This window comes from Drosophila hydei, unplaced genomic scaffold, assembly GCF_003285905.1.
Source record: "Drosophila hydei strain 15085-1641.00,03,60 unplaced genomic scaffold, DhydRS2 tig00000315-arrow-arrow-pilon, whole genome shotgun sequence".
Classification (NCBI taxonomy): Eukaryota; Metazoa; Arthropoda; class Insecta; order Diptera; family Drosophilidae; genus Drosophila; species Drosophila hydei.
In genome coordinates this window covers 462,462-483,596 of record NW_022045707.1, presented here as the reverse complement: position 1 = coordinate 483,596, position 21,135 = coordinate 462,462, and the positions used below count along the sequence as shown (strand labels likewise).

Here is a 21,135-nt window from a genome sequence, read left to right as displayed (position 1 = left end):
CTTAAGATACTTAATATCAAGAGACAACATCTTACAAAGTTCGAATCAGGAGTTGTTTGTTTCTTATAGAGGGCTCTTCGAGCTCTTCTGCCTTCTGCTTCGAGTTGCTGCAACTCTCTTGAACTACCTTCGCCACTATGCGTTCTCTACTTTTCGGCACACAAAGCCAAGAAGCTGAAGTTAGCTAGTGCCACGCCTCCCGTTTGACGCCCTCCATTCGACTCGTTGTCGTAAATTGAAATATGCTTGGCAGACGCAGTTGAGCGAGCGACCAGGTGAGCAGGTGAGCCGAGGCAAGGCAAGGACCAAAAAGCTGGCAACGTTCTGCCTGATTTTTGACAAGGGTTAGAACTAGGATGCCTAGAAACCTTGTCCTGTCTTGTACTTCCCTTGTCGTGCTCTTCCTCTTCCTCTTCTTCTAACTCTTCTACCCCCTCTTCGCCTTCATCTTCATCTTGTTGGCTGGCAAAATGACTTTATTTGCAATATGGAAATATTTTTCATTATGCTGCCAGCCTCTGGGCCAGCTCGCAGAACTCCTCTGCCGCAGCCTGTCAATCGGGGTCACTCAGCACTCGCTCCCTCTCTCTCCCTCATAGACACACACACTCTGTCTCTCTCTCTCTCTCTCTCTTTCTCTCTGTCGCTCAGTCTTGACTTGTGGCACATATATATTTTGAGCTTGTCTTGACATATTTTATGGCAATATTTTTGATATGCCATGTCAGATACAGCTCTCACGTGTGTGTGTGTGTAAATTATCGACTTACATTGCAATTTTGCAAAACAAATGAGTCTTTAAATGGAAAAAGAAGCACCAAACTAAGCAGCTGAACTCACACTCAAAAAAGCATTTGAGACCTCGAAAAGTTGTGTAAAAGTTCACAATAAATTAAATAAAAAATATTTTAAATTTTTAAAAAATAATAAATTATATTGAGACTAAATATATTCTATTATAATATATATATATATACATATTATATACATTTTTCTTAGGCTTAGAGGCTCTTCAAGACAAATTTATCGAAGTATGAAACTCTCATACTATAACTTCCTTTGTCTTATACTAAGATATATTTGACTTAAGGAAGTTTTGAGATATAAGAATTTGTATAGAAATGGCAAGGGTATATTGGGGTTCTTAAAATGTATGTAACAGGCGGAAGGAGACGTGACAGACAGAAGAGCGAGAGAATTGAAATTTTAGATGTGTAGTCCTATATGTCATACGCAGTAAAAGTCTAGAAATTAGTTCCTTTGAGAAAAGTTCCCCAAGATCTCTCAAACTCATTCGCTACAAGCAAACTTTCATTCAGTTATTAAATTTGTATTATATCTCTTTCAAAGTCTAGGTTCCACTCAAATAACTTGCCCCGCTGCTCTTCCCTCGGCCAATGCATTTTTGCAATCTGCCTCGATTAACTATTTGCTTCATGCAAAGCATAAATACCTCTGGCCATATGTGCTCCTCCCTCCCTTCACACGCCGGCACTCATTGGGGCACATAGAATGCGCACTTGACTCTGTAATGTTTGCTGTGGCTGCTGATGACTCTGCCAGGGCATCCCAAGAGGCACCTACTCCTCCAGTGCCCCACTGCCCCATCGCCCCTCCCACTGCCAGATGTGTGTCGAGTGGCTGGCAAAAGAGAGCGAAAGTTGAAGCAGTTGAGCAAACATATTTGCCAGCTGCTCGACGTTTCCCATTGAATGCGCATCTGTCTGCTGGCAATTGATGCCGGTGCAGTTAAAGCGACACCTGGCGACGAAAAAGTGAGACACATGAGTCTACAGTTATTAAGCAGTTATTGAGTATACGTAAGTAGAGAGAACGGAATGTAAAAGACTCTTGTAAGACTCCATATTACTTATCGAAAATCAAATATATCGATATTTACTAATAAAGTCTTTAGCTATTGATAAGTGCTTATAAAAGTTTGATTTAAAATTGCAAATTGAAAATGTTTTAAGTTCAACATAATATTGGCCAGCTATCGATATTTATTTAAAGGTATTTTCGCAATTGCCTTCTTCACCGACCATCGATATTTATCGATTACTCTCCTTCCTCATTATTCCAAAGATATGTTAAACTGATCAAAGCTAAATTTTCTATCTCATCCAACCTTGTCCAATGACTTTTCAGTAAATTGGCTTCAACAGCAGAGAATGTTGACTAAGTAACTCTCAGCTCCAGAATTCCCACTGCCAAATTCGAATTTTCCTCTTTTTTTGTAATAGCCAACATTTTTTTATATGCCAATTACCAGGCACGGACAACAATTACGCGCATTATCCTTGCGATTCGAGCTGAAGATGCAAAACGCAAACAGAGATACGACCAGGAAGCTGACGAGAGAGAGAGAGCAGGAGGTGGGTACAGGTTCAGGTTCAGGCAGACGAGGCTACAGTCCAGCGATAACACGGCATTTGCTTAAACAAGCATAAATGCAAAATGCTATAAAAAAAATGGGAGAAGAAAGGAGAAGGCGTAGAGGAGCAGGAGGGAAAGCAGCTAAAAGAATCGCTGCCATTTTAATTTGGCTAAGTAGCGCCAGTGACAGTGACACAGAGAGAAAGAGGAAGCGGGCGAGACAGAGAGAGAGGGAGAGAGAGAGGCGAAGACTTAGGCTAGAAGCAAGGCAACTGCTGAATACCTTTGCTGAACGAAAATAAGTAAAGAGCAAAGAAAAAGAAACGCTAATTTAATTTTAACTTTGCTGGGCAGCTGAACTACTCCCAACACCTAGCAACCTAGCTACCTCTCTCACTCTCTCACTCTCCCTCCCCCTCCCCCTCCCCCTCCCTATCTCTCGTTTCTCCTAAACAGTTGTCGCATTCTTCCTCTTTTTTGTATTTGATTCCGTTGTCAGCGTCTTTCGGCGCTTTATGCTTGTGGCACACTTTCCGCATCGCATTAGCCAGCTGCCTCAGCACTCCACCCTCCGCCCTCCGCTCCGGCACCCCTCAACCCTCTCGCAACTAAGGCGAAAGAGTAAAAGTAAAATATTTGCTCGGCCATTGCAAGTGAGCAGCGCTGATTGCGGCACTAAAATGAAACGAGTTCCTTTTGCGACGATAAGATTTTCTGCTCAGGCTGCAGCTACACATAGTCCACAGTCCAGACCTCTTCCCACCCCGTCTCTAACCTTCATCCCCCTATACGCTTTGACCCGCCCGCGATTTAATCACACTGAAGTTTTTGGCCATTTGCCGCTGGCCATTTCATTCTTCCCTTTTTATACCGTGTACATTAACAATGGCCAAAAAAAAGGGTATAACAAAGTTGTCTGTGTGTGAGTGGGGACTATTTGCCACAGGGTATATAGATGTCTGATCAGTCTAGCAATCTATATAACCATGTTGAGTCTTCGCACTGATTCAATCATATAACAAAGGCTAAATTTAGTTTTAACTTAATGTGGCAATCCCAACTGTTTATGCATATTTAACTATCAGCACTTACAGCGCTTCTATGCGATTTTCATAAATTCAAGTGAGTCTCTTCCGTTCTGTTCTGTTGGATGATTGTGTGTGATTCTGATCGTGACCTTGTTCGCCTTTCGCCTAAACGTGATTGTGAGTATTACTGATATACATATATATTCTCCCTCTTCTTCTCGCATTTGCTATGTAGCTCACTCAGTTTCTCTTACTCCCACTTTATATTGGATCTCTCTCTCTCTCTCTCTCTGCAGTTTCTCCTCTCTCTCTCTCTCATCTTTTTCTTTTCTCTCTCTCGCTGTCTCTCTTTCTACTTCTCTCTCTTTGTCCTTTTCTCTCCCTCTCTCCCCACAGCTCTCTCCCTATCTCTCGCTCTCTGTCTCTCTCCCTCCACTTCCCCTCTTTTATGTCTCTCTCTTTCCTCGTTCTCCTCTCTCTCTTTTTATCCATCTTTATTATATATATATTTGTTATTATAATTACAATTTTCTCTCCTCACGACGGGTCAACCCTTGGTCGTATATACCCGCTACGCTTCGCTTTCGCCCCTCATTCCAAAAGGAGGTAAGTCTATCTTATGGCCAAACTTTGTTAGTAGCTTTAAGGCAGTTGGCACCTACGCCCCCAGTTAGCCTTCGCCTGACAACCGAAAGCAATTTGCCACACCCCTCACGCCCCCGCACGCGGCGGCCGTCCAATTCAAAGAGGCAGCAATCGCAGGCAACCCTCGGCGCACCGTCGATGACCAAATTCGTATTCACAAAGCATCCGATAAGCATAACAGTTGTCGTCAAGTGAGCCGCCGCCGGCAAACACCTTTGCCCAGGAGCTTGGAGCTGATTCTCGAATTTGGCATCGAAGACAAAGATGGAGACGACGTCGCTGCTAGAGTTGCAGCTGCCGGGGGAGGCAGCAGCAACAAATCGTTGCCAGCTGCCAACGACAATAAAACGTTTTACAATGTAACTAAGGCGACGACATGCCACTCCCCCTGCTTCCCCCTTCCAACAATCTTCTGGATTGAGGTCTGCGTTGCGTCTGGATATTGAATGCCGCCGTTCACATGTGGCAATAATGTGCGAATCGCTTGCTCCCCACGTGCAACAAAGTTAATAATTGTTTATTGCCACAACGACAGCTGCGAAATCGGAAGTAGGTACGGTCCCAAAAATAAGGAGTATATATATTTTATTTCATTGTATTATATTTATTATTTTATTAATTTTTTATCCAATTTATTATGACAGCTTAATTATTTTTAAATTTTAATTATCTTACTTAACTTCTACATTTTAAATAAAATAAGCTTAAAAACCTATTTCTCATTTTAAAAAAATATTTTAGCAAGTTTATAGCAGTTAAAAAACTTTTAAAAAGGCAACACAATTTAATGCTAAAAAATAAGCTACAATCGCAGCTAAAACCGACAACACAACTTGAAAACAACGAAAGCTGACCAAAGCTGCAAGTGCAAAGCTCTAAGCATATCGATAGTTGCGATATTTTTAGTACATAAGCTATGCTGCCAAAGTGAGTAAAGCATCGATACCAGCGGAGCCTAATGGTGCGCAAATTTCAAATTGCGCGCTCATTTTGAAATTTTAGCTGGAAGTCCACAAAAATAAGACCGCATAACGTTACACATACACAATTCAATTTATTTCATTTTTGTATTTGTTTGTTTTATCTTTCTGGAAGATGTTTGTTTTTTTTGGTTGTCTTGCTTTCATTTGGTTGTGCATTTCTCATGTCCTTGGCCAGGTCAACGTTAACAATCGAAACAAATGTGCGACAGCTTTAGTTAATCTTTTTTTTTTGTGGTTTTCTTTTATTACTATAAATATACAAAATACACATATATGTAGATGTACATATATATACGCGTGTGATGGTTGTTTCTGTTTCATTGTTTCTTTAACTATAAACAACAATTGTCTGAAAGTAAACTGCCTTAAGCTAAAAAGTTGATTTGGAGTTGCTTTTGCTTCGATCTTCTTTTTCTTTTACTTTTTTAAAACGAAATGTAAACATACAAAAGTTCCAGCAAAAACATTTTACCGGGAGTTATAGAAGTACAAAGATCATCAATCAATCAATATATATATTTATATGATATATATTTATATATTTATATATATATATATATATATATAGACGGATTTTAAAATTGTGGAAGAAGAAAATATATATATGTATATAATATCGAATTGATTTATAAAATTAATTCATCTTAAAACTAGCTTGAACTACGCGCGTTTTCATATCTTTTTGTTTATTTTTTCTTTTACTTTTTCAAATAGATTTTCAGTCTAAAGTTTGAGTTTTGGTTGAGTTGTTTCGTGTGATATTTTGTTTGTTGCATCGAGGATTTGCTTGTTGTTGGTGCCGTTTGTTCAGTTGATTGCAAATAAGCCGGACCTTACATAGACTATATGGTAAACATTTAAACAAATTGTACATACTGGAAGAATTCTTACAATACGCAATACACATACATATACATATACAAAGGTATACATCGAAACATACATATACAGGTAACAACAAATTTGACATCATGCACACAACGATATATATAAAGAGGCTGATCTGACAAAAACGTTCCGACTTAACAAAAGTTATGTATATATATATATATTTATAAGTTTAAGTAATTTGCTTCTGTCGGATCGTAATAGATATATATATAAATATATATATATATATATGTATCTTTATATATATATATATATATAAATGTACAAAATGTATTTGATTTTCTTTTATTCAAATTATTTTTGGCTATTATTTCTATTTTTTTAAATTGTTGCCATTTCTAAAAATTCAAGAATCAAATCAAAACTGGAACCCTAGTTGTTTTTAGTATTTAAATTATTTTAATGCTTTTACAATTATTTTGTTATATTGAAATATTTAAAAAATAAAAATTAAGTAAAATCAACAATATTTTTTTTAAGTTTTCTAGCTAACAAAGCGTTTTTGATTTTGTTCCAGATTTTAAAATATTATTTTTAATATTACAATTTTGGTATTTAACATCATTTTACATTTGTTTAATTAATTTTTTTCCTTTTTCAAAATTTTTCAACAAATAAAATTGAAAAATCAAAATAATATTTTCTAGATTTGTTCCGTGTGCAATTCTGTGTGTGTGTGCGTGTATGTGTGCTTGTTTCTTTGTGTTCGTGTGTATGTGTATTTAAGCTGTTTTTTCTTCATCATCTAAGCTCTTTGTGCTTGCCCCGTCTCATAAACCCAATTCTAAGTTTCCATCATTCCATTTTTTTTTCCCAGCCGTTTTTACAGTTAAATTTTCAATTGTTGCAGTTGCCGTTTTACTGTAGTTGTTGAAATTAACGCTTAGGTCTACTATTTGGCATGGCCGTTGCTGAGCACCGCTGGCAAGACATTTGCCTGCTGCACCACAGCATTGATGACGTCGATTTCCTTTTTGAGGAAAACTCCGCCGACGACCCCACCCACGCCATTGCCGTTGCTGCTGCCGTTCTCGTCGTGATCCGATTGGGCATTGGAAGAGTTCGTGTTGCTTGTATTGTTGTCATGGGATATGTTGCGCTTGCGTAGACCGGCGGCAGCCGCATCCACTAGGTTGGCGGCACTGCTGGTCACCTGGCCGGCGGCCAGCTTCAGTTTGGGAAACTCAATGTCTCGCATCAAATCGTTTTTGAATTCAACGATGCCGCTAACGGTTTCAGTAACAGTCTTATCAATAAATTCCTCAATATTTTTGGTCTCCGCTTCGATCTTCTCTTTTAGTTTGCTCGATAATTGGTCCATTTCGCATTGATCATGCGGCACACTAACCGCGTCTCGGGCGCACGTCAGATTCGGAGTTGGGGGCGCCGGTTGTACCTGGTGCGATTGCACCTGCTGCTGTTGTTGCTGTGGGCGTGGTTGGAGTATTAGAGGCTGGCTAATTTGTTGTTCTTGGTGTTGTTGTTGGTGTTGCTGTGGCATTTTGTCATTACGTTTAGCATGCTTATCGAACAGTTGTTTGTCGTCATCAGCAACATCCTGCTGGTTGGCTTTGAGATCATTCTGAGCTGCCAGAAGCGGCTGACCGGCAAAAGATTTTTGCTCGCTCTCGGCTATGCCAGCAGTTACATCCGTTCCACTGGAACGCTGGGCACGCTGTTCGCCGCGTATAAAGCGTGGTAAAATAAATATGGTCACTAGTGAAATAAGATGAAGGCACAAATAAAATCTCAGGTACAATTTGATACTGCCCTGGAAGAGTTAAGAGAAAGGACAGCATTAGATTTGAGAAGTAATTGCAAATATGAATGGCTTATACATACCATAAATTCAAGCATAACAAATGGGAATGTGGTGTAGCCCATCACGATGCGCGTTGTGATGCAGGTGAGAATGTCGTAGAACATGCGCGTGAACTGTGTGCTCTGGAATCGATAGCGAAGCATGCGGCGTGCTGTACGTCCGGCCGTTACCATCAAGGCACCTGTGGCAAAAGTCAAATAGTAGCCCGGATAGAAGCCATGCCACACAGCGCTTAAGGCGAATGTCAACAGAGTGCCATACTTCTTGGGCACGCGTTCGTAGACGAGTGTGCGTAGCCAGCGATTCGTGCCGCAATTCCAGTTGTTGATCGCATCGCGCATGTTGGAGGCGAACTGCAAAGCAAGAGAGTTGGTAATTATAGTTATTTACACACTGCTACACTCGACTCACCTCGAATGAGAGCACGTTTATATTGGAAATGAGATCCCATTTGGCATTGCCATCCTTGTCGTAGCCGGTGAAACCCAGACCCGAATTATTACATATGGCATCGGCGAGGAGCCAGGCATGATAATACTTAAAGCGTATGCAGGTGGTTGCCATCATGGCATACCAGATTTTATAGGGTATACTGTTGCCGTCGATAAAGTCGTCTTCTTTCATATTTTTCACTGGATATATTTTTACAAACTTCATAAATATGAAGGCACAAACCATGCTGCCAAGAACTTTACGTATGACTGTTTTCGTTGGCGACGGTTCGACTACCAATTCGGATCTGCCATTATCTAAAGTTGCCTGCAAAAAAGGAAGTGCGATACATTAGACACAGGCTTACATTAAAAATGATACGGCTGGCGAGAAGGAGACTCAACACACTCTGAAACAGAGGGAATACAGTGTAGAGCGTGAGTAAGAGGAGTCAATTCAAGTTCAAAATAATGTAAATCATACGTTGAAGACAACATAGAATGAGAGAAGCCATGGGTACTCCATAATCTAACTTCTATTAGACAGAATAGTGGTTTAGCTTAAAGAACAACCCACTTTCAGACAGTGTGAAAGCAAGGTTGGCCTTCCGTCTCTACCTTAGGTATAAGTAAAAAGAACCCCCAGGCTTACGTATCTTTAAGCTTCTACATGGCCCAAGGTAACTTCAGCTTTCTTCCTAATATTTCCCGTTGAGGCATTTGCCTGCACTAGACCATCTTTTATCCTTAGCCTTCTCTATTTTCTTTACTATTTTCCTTTCATATTCCATTTACCATCTTCACTGAGACTAATGCAATAATCATTTGACCAACCCAATTAACTATCTCTGTCTGTGTGCACTTACATTGCTCGTCGGACGCTTTAATAGATTGTAGCCCTCGACAAATTCAATGTAGTCCTTGTAGAAGACCAACGGTCCGGCCATCAGACTCTGAAAGTGCCACACATATGAGAAGTATTCCAATGCTGAAGGCATTTTTCTAATCGCATGATATTGCTGAGCCTTTGTCATGTCCTGAACAATGGGAAAGAGCAAAAACCATTAGAGATGAATTGCAATTGAGTTGAACTAACACAATGTCACTCACCTCGTCTTTACGGACAAAACCATCGTGTATACTGAAGGCCAGACTGGTCACCTTTTGGGTGATGATCATCAACGGTCCAGTTATGTCCAATGCATAGGAACCATAGTCGTAAATCTGCCGCATTAGATGAACGCACAGCAAATAGCCCATGGCAACCAGCAAGACGCTTCTACAAAGGATAAATTCAATTCAATTTCGGCAGCATTGGATTATTGAATTGGACTTACCGTTGTACAATGCGCGGGTCCTGTGTGCGTATAACTATGAAGCATATGGCCGGCAAGCCGGCAATATGTATTGCCTGTTGGCCAAAGCAAAAGTAGCCGAAGGCCAGGCCAAGCGATAGGGCAAAGGCATGGCGCACCTCATAGGAGACTTTCGATGGGTGCAGCCACGAGCGGAACAGTGAGGCCAGGAAGAGCGCCGATATTTGGCAGATTAGAAAGTTAACCTAGAGATAAAAGACAAGAATAAATAATGAGTTTAAATGTTGATAAGTTATATATACATATATATATATAGGGCTATGGCTATGAAACAATTTTGATTCTAATTGACTGATAGACGATCAACGCTCGACCCAAGAAACCTTTTCTTCGAACAAAGTCGAGCAATTTACAAACGCAATCGAATATCTTACGAGTTCTATTACAATACTGGCTATACTATATACCTATTTCTATATATAATGCAGAAAGCGCCCTAACGTGTTTTGTTGTGTAATTTGCCTGCATTTAAGTGTTCATACAGCGGTCAGAGTTTTTCCATATATCAGATATATATATAAATATAATATATATTTGAGAGCTGCGGTTGACACGTTTTGCCCTTGATCACGATCATAGAGAACTAGAATCACGCGTTCTGATCAACCCGTACAGCTAGACGACACAGGCCTTGGCCATCATTTGACTTTGCTATGCAAAAGCAAATGCAACCGATATATATATATATATACATATATATAATTGCGAATTTCTTGGCAATTGAAATTAGTTCTCAATATTTGTCAGACAATTGATCGAATTTATGAACTCGACTCGAATACAATCGAACGATTCTATTCAAGCTTTCTATTTGTAATGTTTACTGTAAAATTAAAGTTGAGCTGCAAAAGTTCAAGATAAGCCTAAGTTTTTTGGTTTTGAATGATCGATAGCCTCGTGTTATCATTCGCATGCTCAGTGCATTTCGATAACATTTTGTGTGACAACATTAGAGAGCTGATAGCGATGAAAAGGCCCCGACAAATCAACCCATTTACAAATATGCACCCAAAAAAACTTGGCAGTCAAAGATAATTCAGTGTCAAGGCATTTTCTGATAATAGATAAGCCCCACCAGGCCCATACACTTTTGAGGCGGATGCTCCAACCGTTATCTGGACGCGACTGCGTACATTATCTGTTTGCTATTTGAGTGTTGACACATTAGGAAATCAGTGCGAATAAGAAAAGTATGTTAATGTGCGGCTCCATTAAACTTAAGCCTTATCAATACAGAGAACTTATTAAGCGTTATCAGCACAAACACAAAGGAATGAAACAAATATAAATGTATATATATATTATATATATATATTTTTTTTATTTCTACTATATAAGAAAAATAAATAACTTGCTCAAGACACGCCAATGAACGGAATATAGATGAAGGTTTTATTATATTTAGAATTCAACCTTTGGGATCTTTGGTATAATAGTAAGTGGGCTTGGATCAAAAAAGTCGTTCGATGAACTAATAAACCAATTCTTAGTGATAAGATAAGATCGTCTAGTTAATTCTTAGTGATTAGAAACACCATCGTTTAGTCAATCAGATTTGACCATTTATTTAGTTCAATAGCTTATCAAAAAAAGGCCGAGAACGACTTCATAGTTCATAATAATTCATAGTTCATATCGTTCATAAGCAGCTGAATCGAGCTAGCAATCGATATTGTTCCCGACTCAACAAAATGAACTAGACCCGTCCATATCATACATCATACTTTGAAACTAGAGTAATAGCTGTCAATTGATTCTTTAGGATATGAATAAGCAGCGATTTATTTGAATTGGTTTACAGTTTTGGTTAGGCGTATTGAAATTTTTAATTAGGGACTTTATTTTTTTGGATCAATTACGCTTGGCGGGGCAGTTCTTGACCTGATTGCGACGACGGCATTTGCCAGCCTGGATATCGAACCAGTTGCCCGACTTGCAGCGACGAACCACTCGCTTACCTCCGCGACACTGATAGAACCGGCGGCAGTGGTTCGCATCCTGGAGGAAGACTCCATCCGCTCTCTGCAGACAATCGTTGCTGGAGGTGCTCAGCAAATTAAGCAAATCATTTTTGACTTCACTCAAAGGTTTTTTATCTCCTGACAAAGGACCCTTAGCTGCAGACAATATTTTCTGTTTGCGAGGTTTGGTAGTTGTAACTGGTGGACAAGGAGTTGTCGTAGGCTCACAAGGTGTTGTCGTTGTTAAGCGGGGAGTTGTTTCACATGGAGTTGTCAGGCACGGAGTAGTTGTCTCACATGGAGGAGTTGTCTCACATGGGGGAGTTGTGGTCTCACATGGGGGAGTTGTAGTCTCACATGGGGGAGTTGTGGTCTCACATGGTGGAGTTGTTGTCTCACATGGAGGAGTTGTGGTCACACATGGAGGAGTTGTTGTCTCACATGGGGGAGTTGTGGTCAAGCAAGAAGTTGTTGTCTCACAAGGAAGAGTTGTCACACATGGGGGAGTCGTTGTATGACAAGGAGGAGTTGTTGGCTCACATGGAGGAGTTGTTGTTTCGCATGGAGGAGTTGTTGTTTCACATGGAGGGGTTGTTGTCACACATGGAGGGGTTGTTGTCACACATGGAGGGGTTGTGGTCTCACATGGGGGAGTTGTGGTCTCACATGGGGGAGTTGTGGTCTCACATGGGGGAGTTGTAGTCTCACATGGGGGAGTTGTAGTCTCACATGGGGGAGTTGTAGTCTCACATGGGGGAGTTGTAGTCTCACATGGTGGAGTTGTGGTCTCACATGGGGGAGTTGTGGTCTCACATGGGGGAGTTGTGGTCTCACATGGGGGAGTTGTGGTCTCACATGGGGGAGTTGTGGTCTCACATGGAATGGTTGTTGCCTGGCAAGGAGGAGTTGTTGTTAGACATGGAGTAGTTGTTGCCTGGCAAGGAGGAGTGGTTGGCTCACATGGAGGAGTTGTTGTTTCACATGGAGGAGTGGTAGTCACACATGGAGGTGTCGTTGTCACACATGGAGGGGTTGTTGTCACACATGGAGGGGTTGTTGTCTCACATGGAGGGGTTGTTGTCTCACAAGGAGGAGTTGTGGTCACACATGGAGGAGTTGTGGTCTCACATGGAGGGGTTGTTGTCTCACAAGGAGGAGTTGTGGTCACACATGGAGGAGTTGTGGTCTCACATGGAGGGGTTGTTGTCTGACATGGAGGAGTGGTTGTCTCACATGGAGGAGTTGTAGTCTCACATGGGGGAGTTGTGGTCTCACATGGAGGGGTTGTTGTCTCACAAGGAGGAGTTGTGGTCACACATGGAGGAGTTGTGGTCTCACATGGAGGGGTTGTTGTCTGACATGGAGGAGTTGTGGTCTCACATGGAGGAGTTGTCACACATGGAGGGGTTGTTGTCTCACATGGAGGAGTTGTGGTCTCACATGGAGGAGTTGTGGTCTCACATGGAGGAGTTGTTGTCGCACATGGAGGAGTTGTTGTCACGCATGGAGGGGTTGTTGTCACACATGGAGGAGTTGTCTGGGATGGGGGAGTCGCTTTCTGGCAAGAACAGGTTGTTGTCTCACATGGAGGAGTTGTTGTCGCACATGGAGGAGTTGTGGTCTCACATGGAGGAGTTGTTGTCACACATGGAGGGGTTGTTGTCTCACATGGAGGAGTTGTAGTCTCACATGGGGGAGTTGTGGTCTCACATGGAGGGGTTGTTGTTACACATGGAGGGGTTGTTGTCACACATGGAGGAGTTGTTGTCACACATGGAGGGGTTGTTGTCTCACAAGGAGGAGTTGTGGTCACACATGGAGGAGTTGTGGTCTCACATGAAGGAGTGGTTGTCTCACATGGAGGAGTTGTCACACATGGAGGGGTTGTTGTCTCACATGGAGGAGTTGTGGTCACACATGGAGGAGTTGTGGTCTCACATGGAGGAGTGGTTGTCTCACATGGAGGAGTTGTCACACATGGAGGGGTTGTTGTCGGACATGGAGGAGTTGTCACACATGGAGGGGTTGTTGTCTCACATGGAGGAGTTGTCTGGGATGGGGGAGTCGCTTTCTGGCAAGAACAGGTTGTTGTCTCACATGGAGGAGTTGTTGTCACACATGGAGGGGTTGTTGTCTCACATGGAGGAGTTGTGGTCTCACATGGAGGAGTTGTTGTCGCACATGGAGGAGTTGTTGTCTCACATGGAGGAGTTGTGGTCTCACATGGAGGAGTTGTCACACATGGAGGGGTTGTTGTCGGACATGGAGGAGTTGTCACACATGGAGGGGTTGTTGTCGCACATGGAGGAGTTGTTGTCTCACATGGAGGGGTTGTTGTCTCACATGGAGGGGTTGTTGTCGCACATGGAGGAGTTGTTGTCTCGCATGGAGGAGTTGTGGTCACACATGGAGGAGTTGTGGTCACACATGGAGGAGTTGTTGTCGCACATGGAGGGGTTGTTGTCGCACATGGAGGGGTTGTTGTCTCACATGGAGGAGTTGTTGTCGCACATGGAGGAGTTGTGGTCACACATGGAGGAGTTGTTGTCTCACATGGAGGGGTTGTTGTCTCACATGGAGGGGTTGTGTTCTCACATGGAGGAGTTGTTGTCGCACATGGAGGAGTTGTGGTCACACATGGAGGAGTTGTTGTCTCACATGGAGGAGTTGTGGTCACACATGGAGGAGTTGTTGTCTCACATGGAGGAGTTGTGGTCACACATGGAGGAGTTGTTGTCGCACATGGAGGGGTTGTTGTCTCACATGGAGGAGTTGTTGTCGCACATGGAGGAGTTGTTGTCGCACATGGAGGAGTTGTTGTCTCACATGGAGGGGTTGTTGTTTCACATGGAGGGGTTGTTGTCTCACATGGAGGAGTTGTTGTCACACATGGAGGAGTTGTTGTCGCACATGGAGGGGTTGTTGTTACACAAGGAGGGGTTGTTGTCACACATGGAGGGGTTGTTGTCTCACAAGGAGGAGTTGTTGTCTCACATGGAGGGGTTGTCTCACATGGAGGGGTTGTTGTCTCACATGGAGGGGTTGTTGTCGCACATGGAGGAGTTGTTGTCTCACATGGAGGGGTTGTTGTCTCACATGGAGGAGTTGTGGTCACACATGGAGGAGTTGTTGTCTCACATGGAGGGGTTGTGGTTGAACACGGTTGCTCAGTATCAGGTGCACCGGCGTCTGCACCTAGTTGAATGCGAAGGGCCAATCCTCTAAAGTTGAAGCAGTTGACCTGACTGGCTGATTTGCAGGACTTGCTATCCTCGTCGAACGACTGCCCCAGGTTACAGCTCTGACGCACGGGTCGGCCGCGTGTGCAGACATAATAACCGGCACATCTGGTGGGATCAGCTAGGTGGGAGCCGTCCGCAACGCTGCTGCAGCTAGGTCGCAAGTGCTTTTTATCGCCAATGGTGGGTTGCACGGCAACTGCAGCCATAGTCACAACACCCACAAGGAGAATGTTTACTGCAAAAGGACAGGCGAAAGGCCATTATACGCATGGCTCCTTGTTTTGTGTTTCACTTACAAAATTTCATCGAAGGAGCCTGTGGTTCAACTCGAAAGGATAACTAACTGAGGTGGGTTATTTTACCGCTTTCAACTCCTAATAGATGCAGAAGAAAATGCAGAACTGCCTTTTATACCCAACCAGAAGGTTTGTTGCCAACTCAAATGCCTTGCCATATAATTTGGCTAATTGCTGCAGACAATGTTTCCAATATTGACAATATAAATATTAATATTTAGATAATGGAAACCACAAATTGTATAACATTTCCATGTAGCTCTAAGCACAGCTGCACTTGCAGTTGCACTTGAACCTGCATCTTTCTACTCATTTAAAGTTTTAGAAATGGGTATATCATAGGAATAATCTGCGAGTCCGTAACTAACATATAGGCATAGGCATAGCATAGGGCATAGCCTTATCAGAAATTAAATATTAATACGTATTCGATCTTCATCAGGGATAGTCCGCATTATCGTATGTTGCCTTGAATTAGATTAAATTATATCCAACTAAACGGTTTCTTATTTGTAAAAATATTATTCGGTATATACAATCTCCATCCATATTTTACAAACTACCAAGCGTTTCCAGCAGTATATAACAGTTTCGCTAGATAAATAAATGTCACGTGTCGCAAAGTACTTCTACCAAGTCTGCAAGTCCAAGTGCAAGTTCTGATTTTTATCTCTCAGTACACAATTTCTCCTGTTAAGACTTACAAGTTTCAGCAGACAAAAATTGTATGAGATATAATATTTCATTATATAACATATATTTTACAATATCGTCACTGCGATAAAGACTGGAATTCCTAAAAGTGCCATGGGTCAAAGACTAAGGCTATCGTGGCCTGATGTGTGAGCATGTGTTTAAACGTTGCGATAGTATGCTTTTTCCTTCCTTTTCTATTAAATAAAGCAGATTATAGCCACAGCTAAGTATCGGAATTTATGGAATAGAAGTTAAACAACAAATCAACTAAAAAGAAAAAGTGAGCAGAGGAATAAGGGAGAGGAGCAGAGAGGGAAACAGTCAGAGAATCATTCGCTCTCATTTCTTTGTGTGTGGGGTTGAACCGAATAAAAACAGGTCTCAATAAGTAAGCGCTCAAGGTGAGATGATTAAATTGAGCATGAAAGTTAAAATAGCGTGGACAATCATATCTGGCAATATAAATCAATTACACATATTTATTGATATATACACATATAACACATATTACACATATTTATTGCAATATATCTCTATCTCTATCTCTATCTCTATCTCTATCTCTATCTCTATCTCTATCTCTATCTCTATCTCTATCTCTATCTCTATCTCTATCTCTATCTCTATCTCTATCTCTATCTCTATCTCTATCTCTATCTCTATCTCTATCTCTATCTCTATCTCTATCTCTATCTCTCTCTCTCCCCCTCTCTCTCTCTCTCTCTTTGTCTATCATCATTCATATCACTGCATGAAATCCCATTGCATGAAATCCCATTACATTCTATTCTTTTTCTTGCCTCACGCCCTTAAGCAGCTTGCGTGCATTGTCCGTACATAGGGCAACTACATGTATGTATATCTATCTAATATAAGGTCAAGTTAAAAAGCCGTGTTCCATACAATTCAAAGGATTATGTTTGACATCCCAATAGAGCTGAGCACAGAAAACTGTGATAGGGTCGCTAACAAATAACCGTGACTAACAAATATTGCAATGCTATCGGCGCAGAGTCACTGTCCTCTTATATTCTGATTTATGTCATCTCTTTATTCCACTTCACTTTTCACTTCTCTTTCTTCTTTACATTTCACTTTCTATCACTTCCAAATATGAATGCTAAACCATTAATCGCCTTTTCGTAACCGCAACTACCGCTCATCTCTTACGTTTAGCTTCTCTCTTTCTTCTTCTCGTTTCCCTTTCTTTGCCTTTTTTCCTGCCATCTGCATCTGAAAATCAAAAGCTCGTTCAAGGCGGTTTCCGACGCCTTCCTAGCTTGCTTTGGCTCTTAAATTGTTGCATAGAATTTTAGATGCTTGTCTCCAATAAAAAGCATCAATCAAACACTTAACATGTGTGAATGACTTTGCTTTATTGTTGTTGTTATTGCACAGCACACAAAATAAATAAAAGAAAATAGAATGAAAACAAGTCATGAAGAGTTAAATGAAATTCGCCCCCTGCTTTGCACTTTGTCTCTCACGCAATGGACTTTGTATAAATTGCCAAATATTAACATACAAAAGTAAAGAGAAAAAAATAAAGGTGGCGTGATGACTATAAATAAACATTAAAACAATAAAACAACAACAATCACATTCTGTATGATATAAAAAAAAAAACGGTTAAAACGTTTTTGGCTGCGCCAAAGCCTAGATAAGAGCAGGAGGTTATGTAAAATCATGAACTCATTACACATTTTAAGTTTTTTATTAATACCAGTGATGACACTATCGATAGAGTAACAAAAATATGCATATAAATATATATAACTCATATATATAAAATCTTTACGATTTATATCTCAATTTGGAGAGATTACTATTGATATACGTAACAAGTATATTTATAAATATATTCTTCTATATATATAAATATATATTTAAGATAACGTATATATGGTTAGTGGCGCCACTTTCGCAGCAACAGCTGACAATTGGCATCTAGCAAGGCGCAAAGAATCCACAATTTCAAAGCGTATCATACACACACACACACATAAGCACACTCAACCTCAAGGTCATACACAAATATTAATTTCATATGATTTATGCATAGCAGAAAATGGCAGAGAGCAAATTTTCGCTCTCGATTTCTCTTCAACAACAGGGGCGCAACTGGTTTTTCACGCATCTATAGAAATCATTTGCTCGCACGTGCTGACTGGTTCAGAGTCACAAATTTGTGTTGTGTTGCTGCGCACTCGACTTTACATTCATGTACATATTTACATATTTTAGATGCACAGCCATGCTAGAGTGAGAAACTGAGAGTGCAGTCAACCGACAGACAACCGCAGCTCGCTCTCATCTTTTTCAGTTTCGACACGTATGTCTAGTAATGAGTAATGAATTTACAGCGCCCTAGAACTGGTTCGTTCATGTTCACATATTCATCACTGTTGCTGCGCATTTTCCTTAGCATTTCGACTGCGACGCATAAGTGAATGATGACAAAGAAGACAAAGAGAGTATAAGGTGTGGGTGAGATAAATAGAAAGAGAGCGCGAGAGCCGACATGCCGGCTGTTTGCGATGCTTGTGAGAGTTCGTTAATTTGCACAGCTCAAAAACATTTATTTAACTGCAACAATTGGCCAATTTGCAGGTTAGGCAGAAATAAATAATACTTGTTGGTGTTTATATGCGTGCTTCTCTTTGGCCTTCGCAACAATTTACGTATTAAAACTAATAAAATATTTGGTGCTAATGATAAGCTGGTAGACTGTCCGATTACACCATACTGCAAAAATGGCGTCACACCACCCACACGCATACACAGCCATATACGACGACCTTCTTGCGAATCGAAATGTGTCACAGTCAAAAGCAAATAAGAAAAAAAGGTTAATGTTAACTGAGCTATAAACAATACGTGCGCAAATGAAACACCCTGTCATATGTGTGAGCCATGGTCTACGGTTAAGACTGACTCATTCAACGACTACTCTCATTCTCCTTCTCTCTCTCACTCTCAGCTGTTACCAATTCTTTGTTTACAAACAAACAGCAGCACTTCAAATTCAAATAAAAAACTAAGTTGTTAGAACGTTTGTTGTTAGTATACCTTAATATTCACATTTTACTCTGGGCTGACGACATATGGGGATTAGATCATCAAAAGAAAAAAGTGACGAGCGTTTAAATTTGTTAATACGTTAGCCAATTGCTTGTACAGATACTCACACCACATTCACACGCACACATAGGTAAATTGTCTGCTAAGCGCCACTAGAAACGGATATTACAAGCTTTTATGAGTGTTCCTTAAGCAGAGCTCATAAGTACGCATACACATGCCTATATACACACTTTTGTATATGGCCATCTGCTTGCAGTTAATTACATACTCTCTCTCTCTCTCTGCTCTCATGTGATATTGCATATTTATACATCTAGTGCTTACAGTTAATCCCACTCTCTCACGTTTTCTCATTTGATATTAAGTTCTTCTCACGGTTTCATTTATGAAAATGCAGGTATATGTGTATATAAGTGTGTGTCTGTGTATGAAAGAGAGCGTCGGCTAAACATGTCATCGACTGTTGCAGTCTCAGCTGTTTGCTAAATTGGCAGCGCTTCAAGTGTAATGATTAATTTGCAACGAACTCATTCAATTACACAATTTTATAAGATGATGCACACACAACATGAAAAAATATACACGTGCCGTATTGATCAGCCAATCAATAATAGGAGCATTTATGCAACTGTAAAAACGAAAACATAAATTTATAAGCGAAGGCCGGAATCTCTTTCGTGTCACGACATTCATCCCAACTCTAATTGAGTTCCATATAAATTGCGTGTGTGTATAATTTCACAATAACAATGGGCAAAGGTTAATGACAGCGTGCTGAGGCGCAATATGCAAGGAAAGTAGAACACAAAATGCACACAGCAAATCAAAAGCCTAATTAGAAAGCAACTAGGAGCGAATTCGATTAAACACAAAAAATGTTTAGGCAATGACATGTTGCGCGTGCCTAGGTCTGAGCAAGACGACAGGAGGAAGGGAGGGAATGGAGCAGGTAATATATGCAGCCGGCGTTTAGCCTTCACATGGAAACTTTTTTGAGTTCCCAATGGCACAGGTTGAGGCAATCCTTGTGTTTAACAATAAACTGGAGCCCGTAAAAATGTGGATATACTGGTTTCTTACACGCATTTGTTTTTTTTTTTTGGTAATAGTACATATGTACATACACATATAACTTACCAAATCAACAGACAGCCCGACCATGTCGGCCAGCCAGGTAAACATGCGGCTGCCATCGTAACAATCATTCTCAATAAATTTGGGCGATTCGAGCATTTTGAATTTGATTTTCTGGTACACGCTTTATGCCTTTATTTCCTCATTTGGAACACAGTTAATTCACAATTTAGAGCGTGGTTCTGGTTCACAATGGCAAAATGCCGCCGACGCGTGCCTTAACAAATTACCAAAAATTATAGACAACTTTTATATTTGTACTTTGTTGTTGCTTTATAAACGTGTCCGAATTTTGTGCAATAATTTTGTATATATATGTATATCTATTTATTTTGTAATCGCACGATGCGTGCGTCAAAAAATAAAAGGCAAGCGTTCTCTTTGCGCCGCGTTCCTCGCACTCACATCCAACCTGATTGAAAGAGAGAATGTTACTGTAAGCAAATTCTGGTTGAAATGTTGCCGATGCCGAAATCAAAACCGAAAAAAATGTACACACTCATATGTAGATGTGTTAGTGAGTAGTCAAACTTAAGCCTAGTGATTGAATGAAAAAGTATCCATTTCGAGTAACTCCTATTTCAATTGCATATCAAATATATCGAGTATTTGTGCATACGTAAATTACGTGCACACATCGTAACATTAGCTCATACTGTTATTAACAGCAACCAGTGTTCTAGGGCTGAAAAACTGCTAGAGAATTGATCCCTTATGCAAGGACAAATATTTATATTATATACAAGATTAAATATTAATTATCATATGAAAAATACATAAAATAATTAGGTTGTAGATTTTGATTTGAATCTAACAGCTGTATTCAGCTCCTAGCTAAGCGAGTAGTAGCGATATTTGAATAGATACAATAGAAACGATTAATACTAAATACAAATATACTACGAACCTAAATAACATTTGTATTATAAATTGGTAAAAATAAGTTTTTTATCTATTGAAATGCTTGAGAAATAAGCTTTGCGTAACAGGGTCAAATCAACTTTTTAGAAGTAAAATCTGTGTGTACCAAATATCATATCATAATACTGATAGATTTCAGTTTCTGTTTGATTTAAATATTGGTGGTTTAATTAATAAATACGCAAATTTTATTTACTTTATGAAATTTAAGTTGTGAAAATGTTAAAATTAAGCGGTAGGTTTGATTTA

At 40.4% G+C, this 21,135-nt stretch overlaps 2 protein-coding genes across 30 annotated transcripts; one reads left to right on the top strand and one right to left on the bottom strand.

Moving 5' to 3' along the window:
• Positions 1–6,582: 6,582 nt before the first annotated feature.
• On the bottom strand, positions 6,583–20,476 carry LOC111599882 (lysophospholipid acyltransferase 1). Of its 2 annotated transcripts, XM_023315700.2 has the most exons (8): positions 19,969–20,476; positions 9,514–9,737; positions 9,287–9,455; positions 9,043–9,213; positions 8,157–8,504; positions 7,766–8,098; positions 7,436–7,694; positions 7,187–7,349 (listed from the first exon to the last, which is right to left on the bottom strand). In XM_023315700.2, the coding sequence occupies exons 1-8, from the start codon at positions 20,062–20,064 to the stop codon at positions 7,267–7,269; spliced, it is 1,683 nt and encodes a 560-aa protein (XP_023171468.2). In that variant the 5' UTR covers positions 20,065–20,476; the 3' UTR covers positions 7,187–7,266. The 2 variants fall into 2 exon arrangements, with proteins under 2 accessions (XP_023171467.2, XP_023171468.2); XM_023315699.2 differs by having other exon boundaries at positions 6,583–7,694; positions 19,969–20,064.
• LOC115483065 (keratin-associated protein 5-5-like) lies at positions 11,946–14,989 on the top strand. 28 transcript variants are annotated; one of them, XM_030223892.1, is made up of 5 exons: positions 11,946–12,389; positions 12,768–12,901; positions 13,085–13,244; positions 13,389–13,736; positions 13,794–14,989. In XM_030223892.1, exons 1-5 carry the CDS (start codon positions 12,028–12,030, stop codon positions 14,668–14,670), a joined length of 1,881 nt encoding a protein of 626 aa, XP_030079752.1. In that variant the 5' UTR covers positions 11,946–12,027; the 3' UTR covers positions 14,671–14,989. The 28 variants fall into 28 exon arrangements, with proteins under 28 accessions (XP_030079752.1, XP_030079745.1, XP_030079748.1 ...); XM_030223885.1 differs by having other exon boundaries at positions 12,768–12,940; XM_030223888.1 differs by having other exon boundaries at positions 12,768–12,953; positions 13,119–13,244.
• Positions 20,477–21,135: the final 659 nt, after the last annotated feature.

Coding starts and splice junctions, on each gene's coding strand:
- LOC115483065 (XM_030223874.1), top strand. CDS start 12,028: ATGACAAGGAGGAGTTGTTGGCTCACATGGAGGAGTTGTTGTTTCGCA. Junction 12,390..12,767: donor TGGGGGAGTTGTGGTCTCAC/ATGGAATGGTTG, acceptor TTGTAGTCTCAC/ATGGGGGAGTTGTGGTCTCA. Junction 13,245..13,388: donor TGGAGGGGTTGTTGTTACAC/ATGGAGGGGTTG, acceptor GAGTTGTCACAC/ATGGAGGGGTTGTTGTCTCA.
- LOC111599882 (XM_023315699.2), bottom strand. CDS start 20,064: ATGCTCGAATCGCCCAAATTTATTGAGAATGATTGTTACGATGGCAGC. Junction 9,738..19,968: donor TCGGGCTGTCTGTTGATTTG/GTAAGTTATATG, acceptor TTTTATCTCTAG/GTTAACTTTCTAATCTGCCA. Junction 8,505..9,042: donor TAAAGCGTCCGACGAGCAAT/GTAAGTGCACAC, acceptor CCTTTTTTGCAG/GCAACTTTAGATAATGGCAG.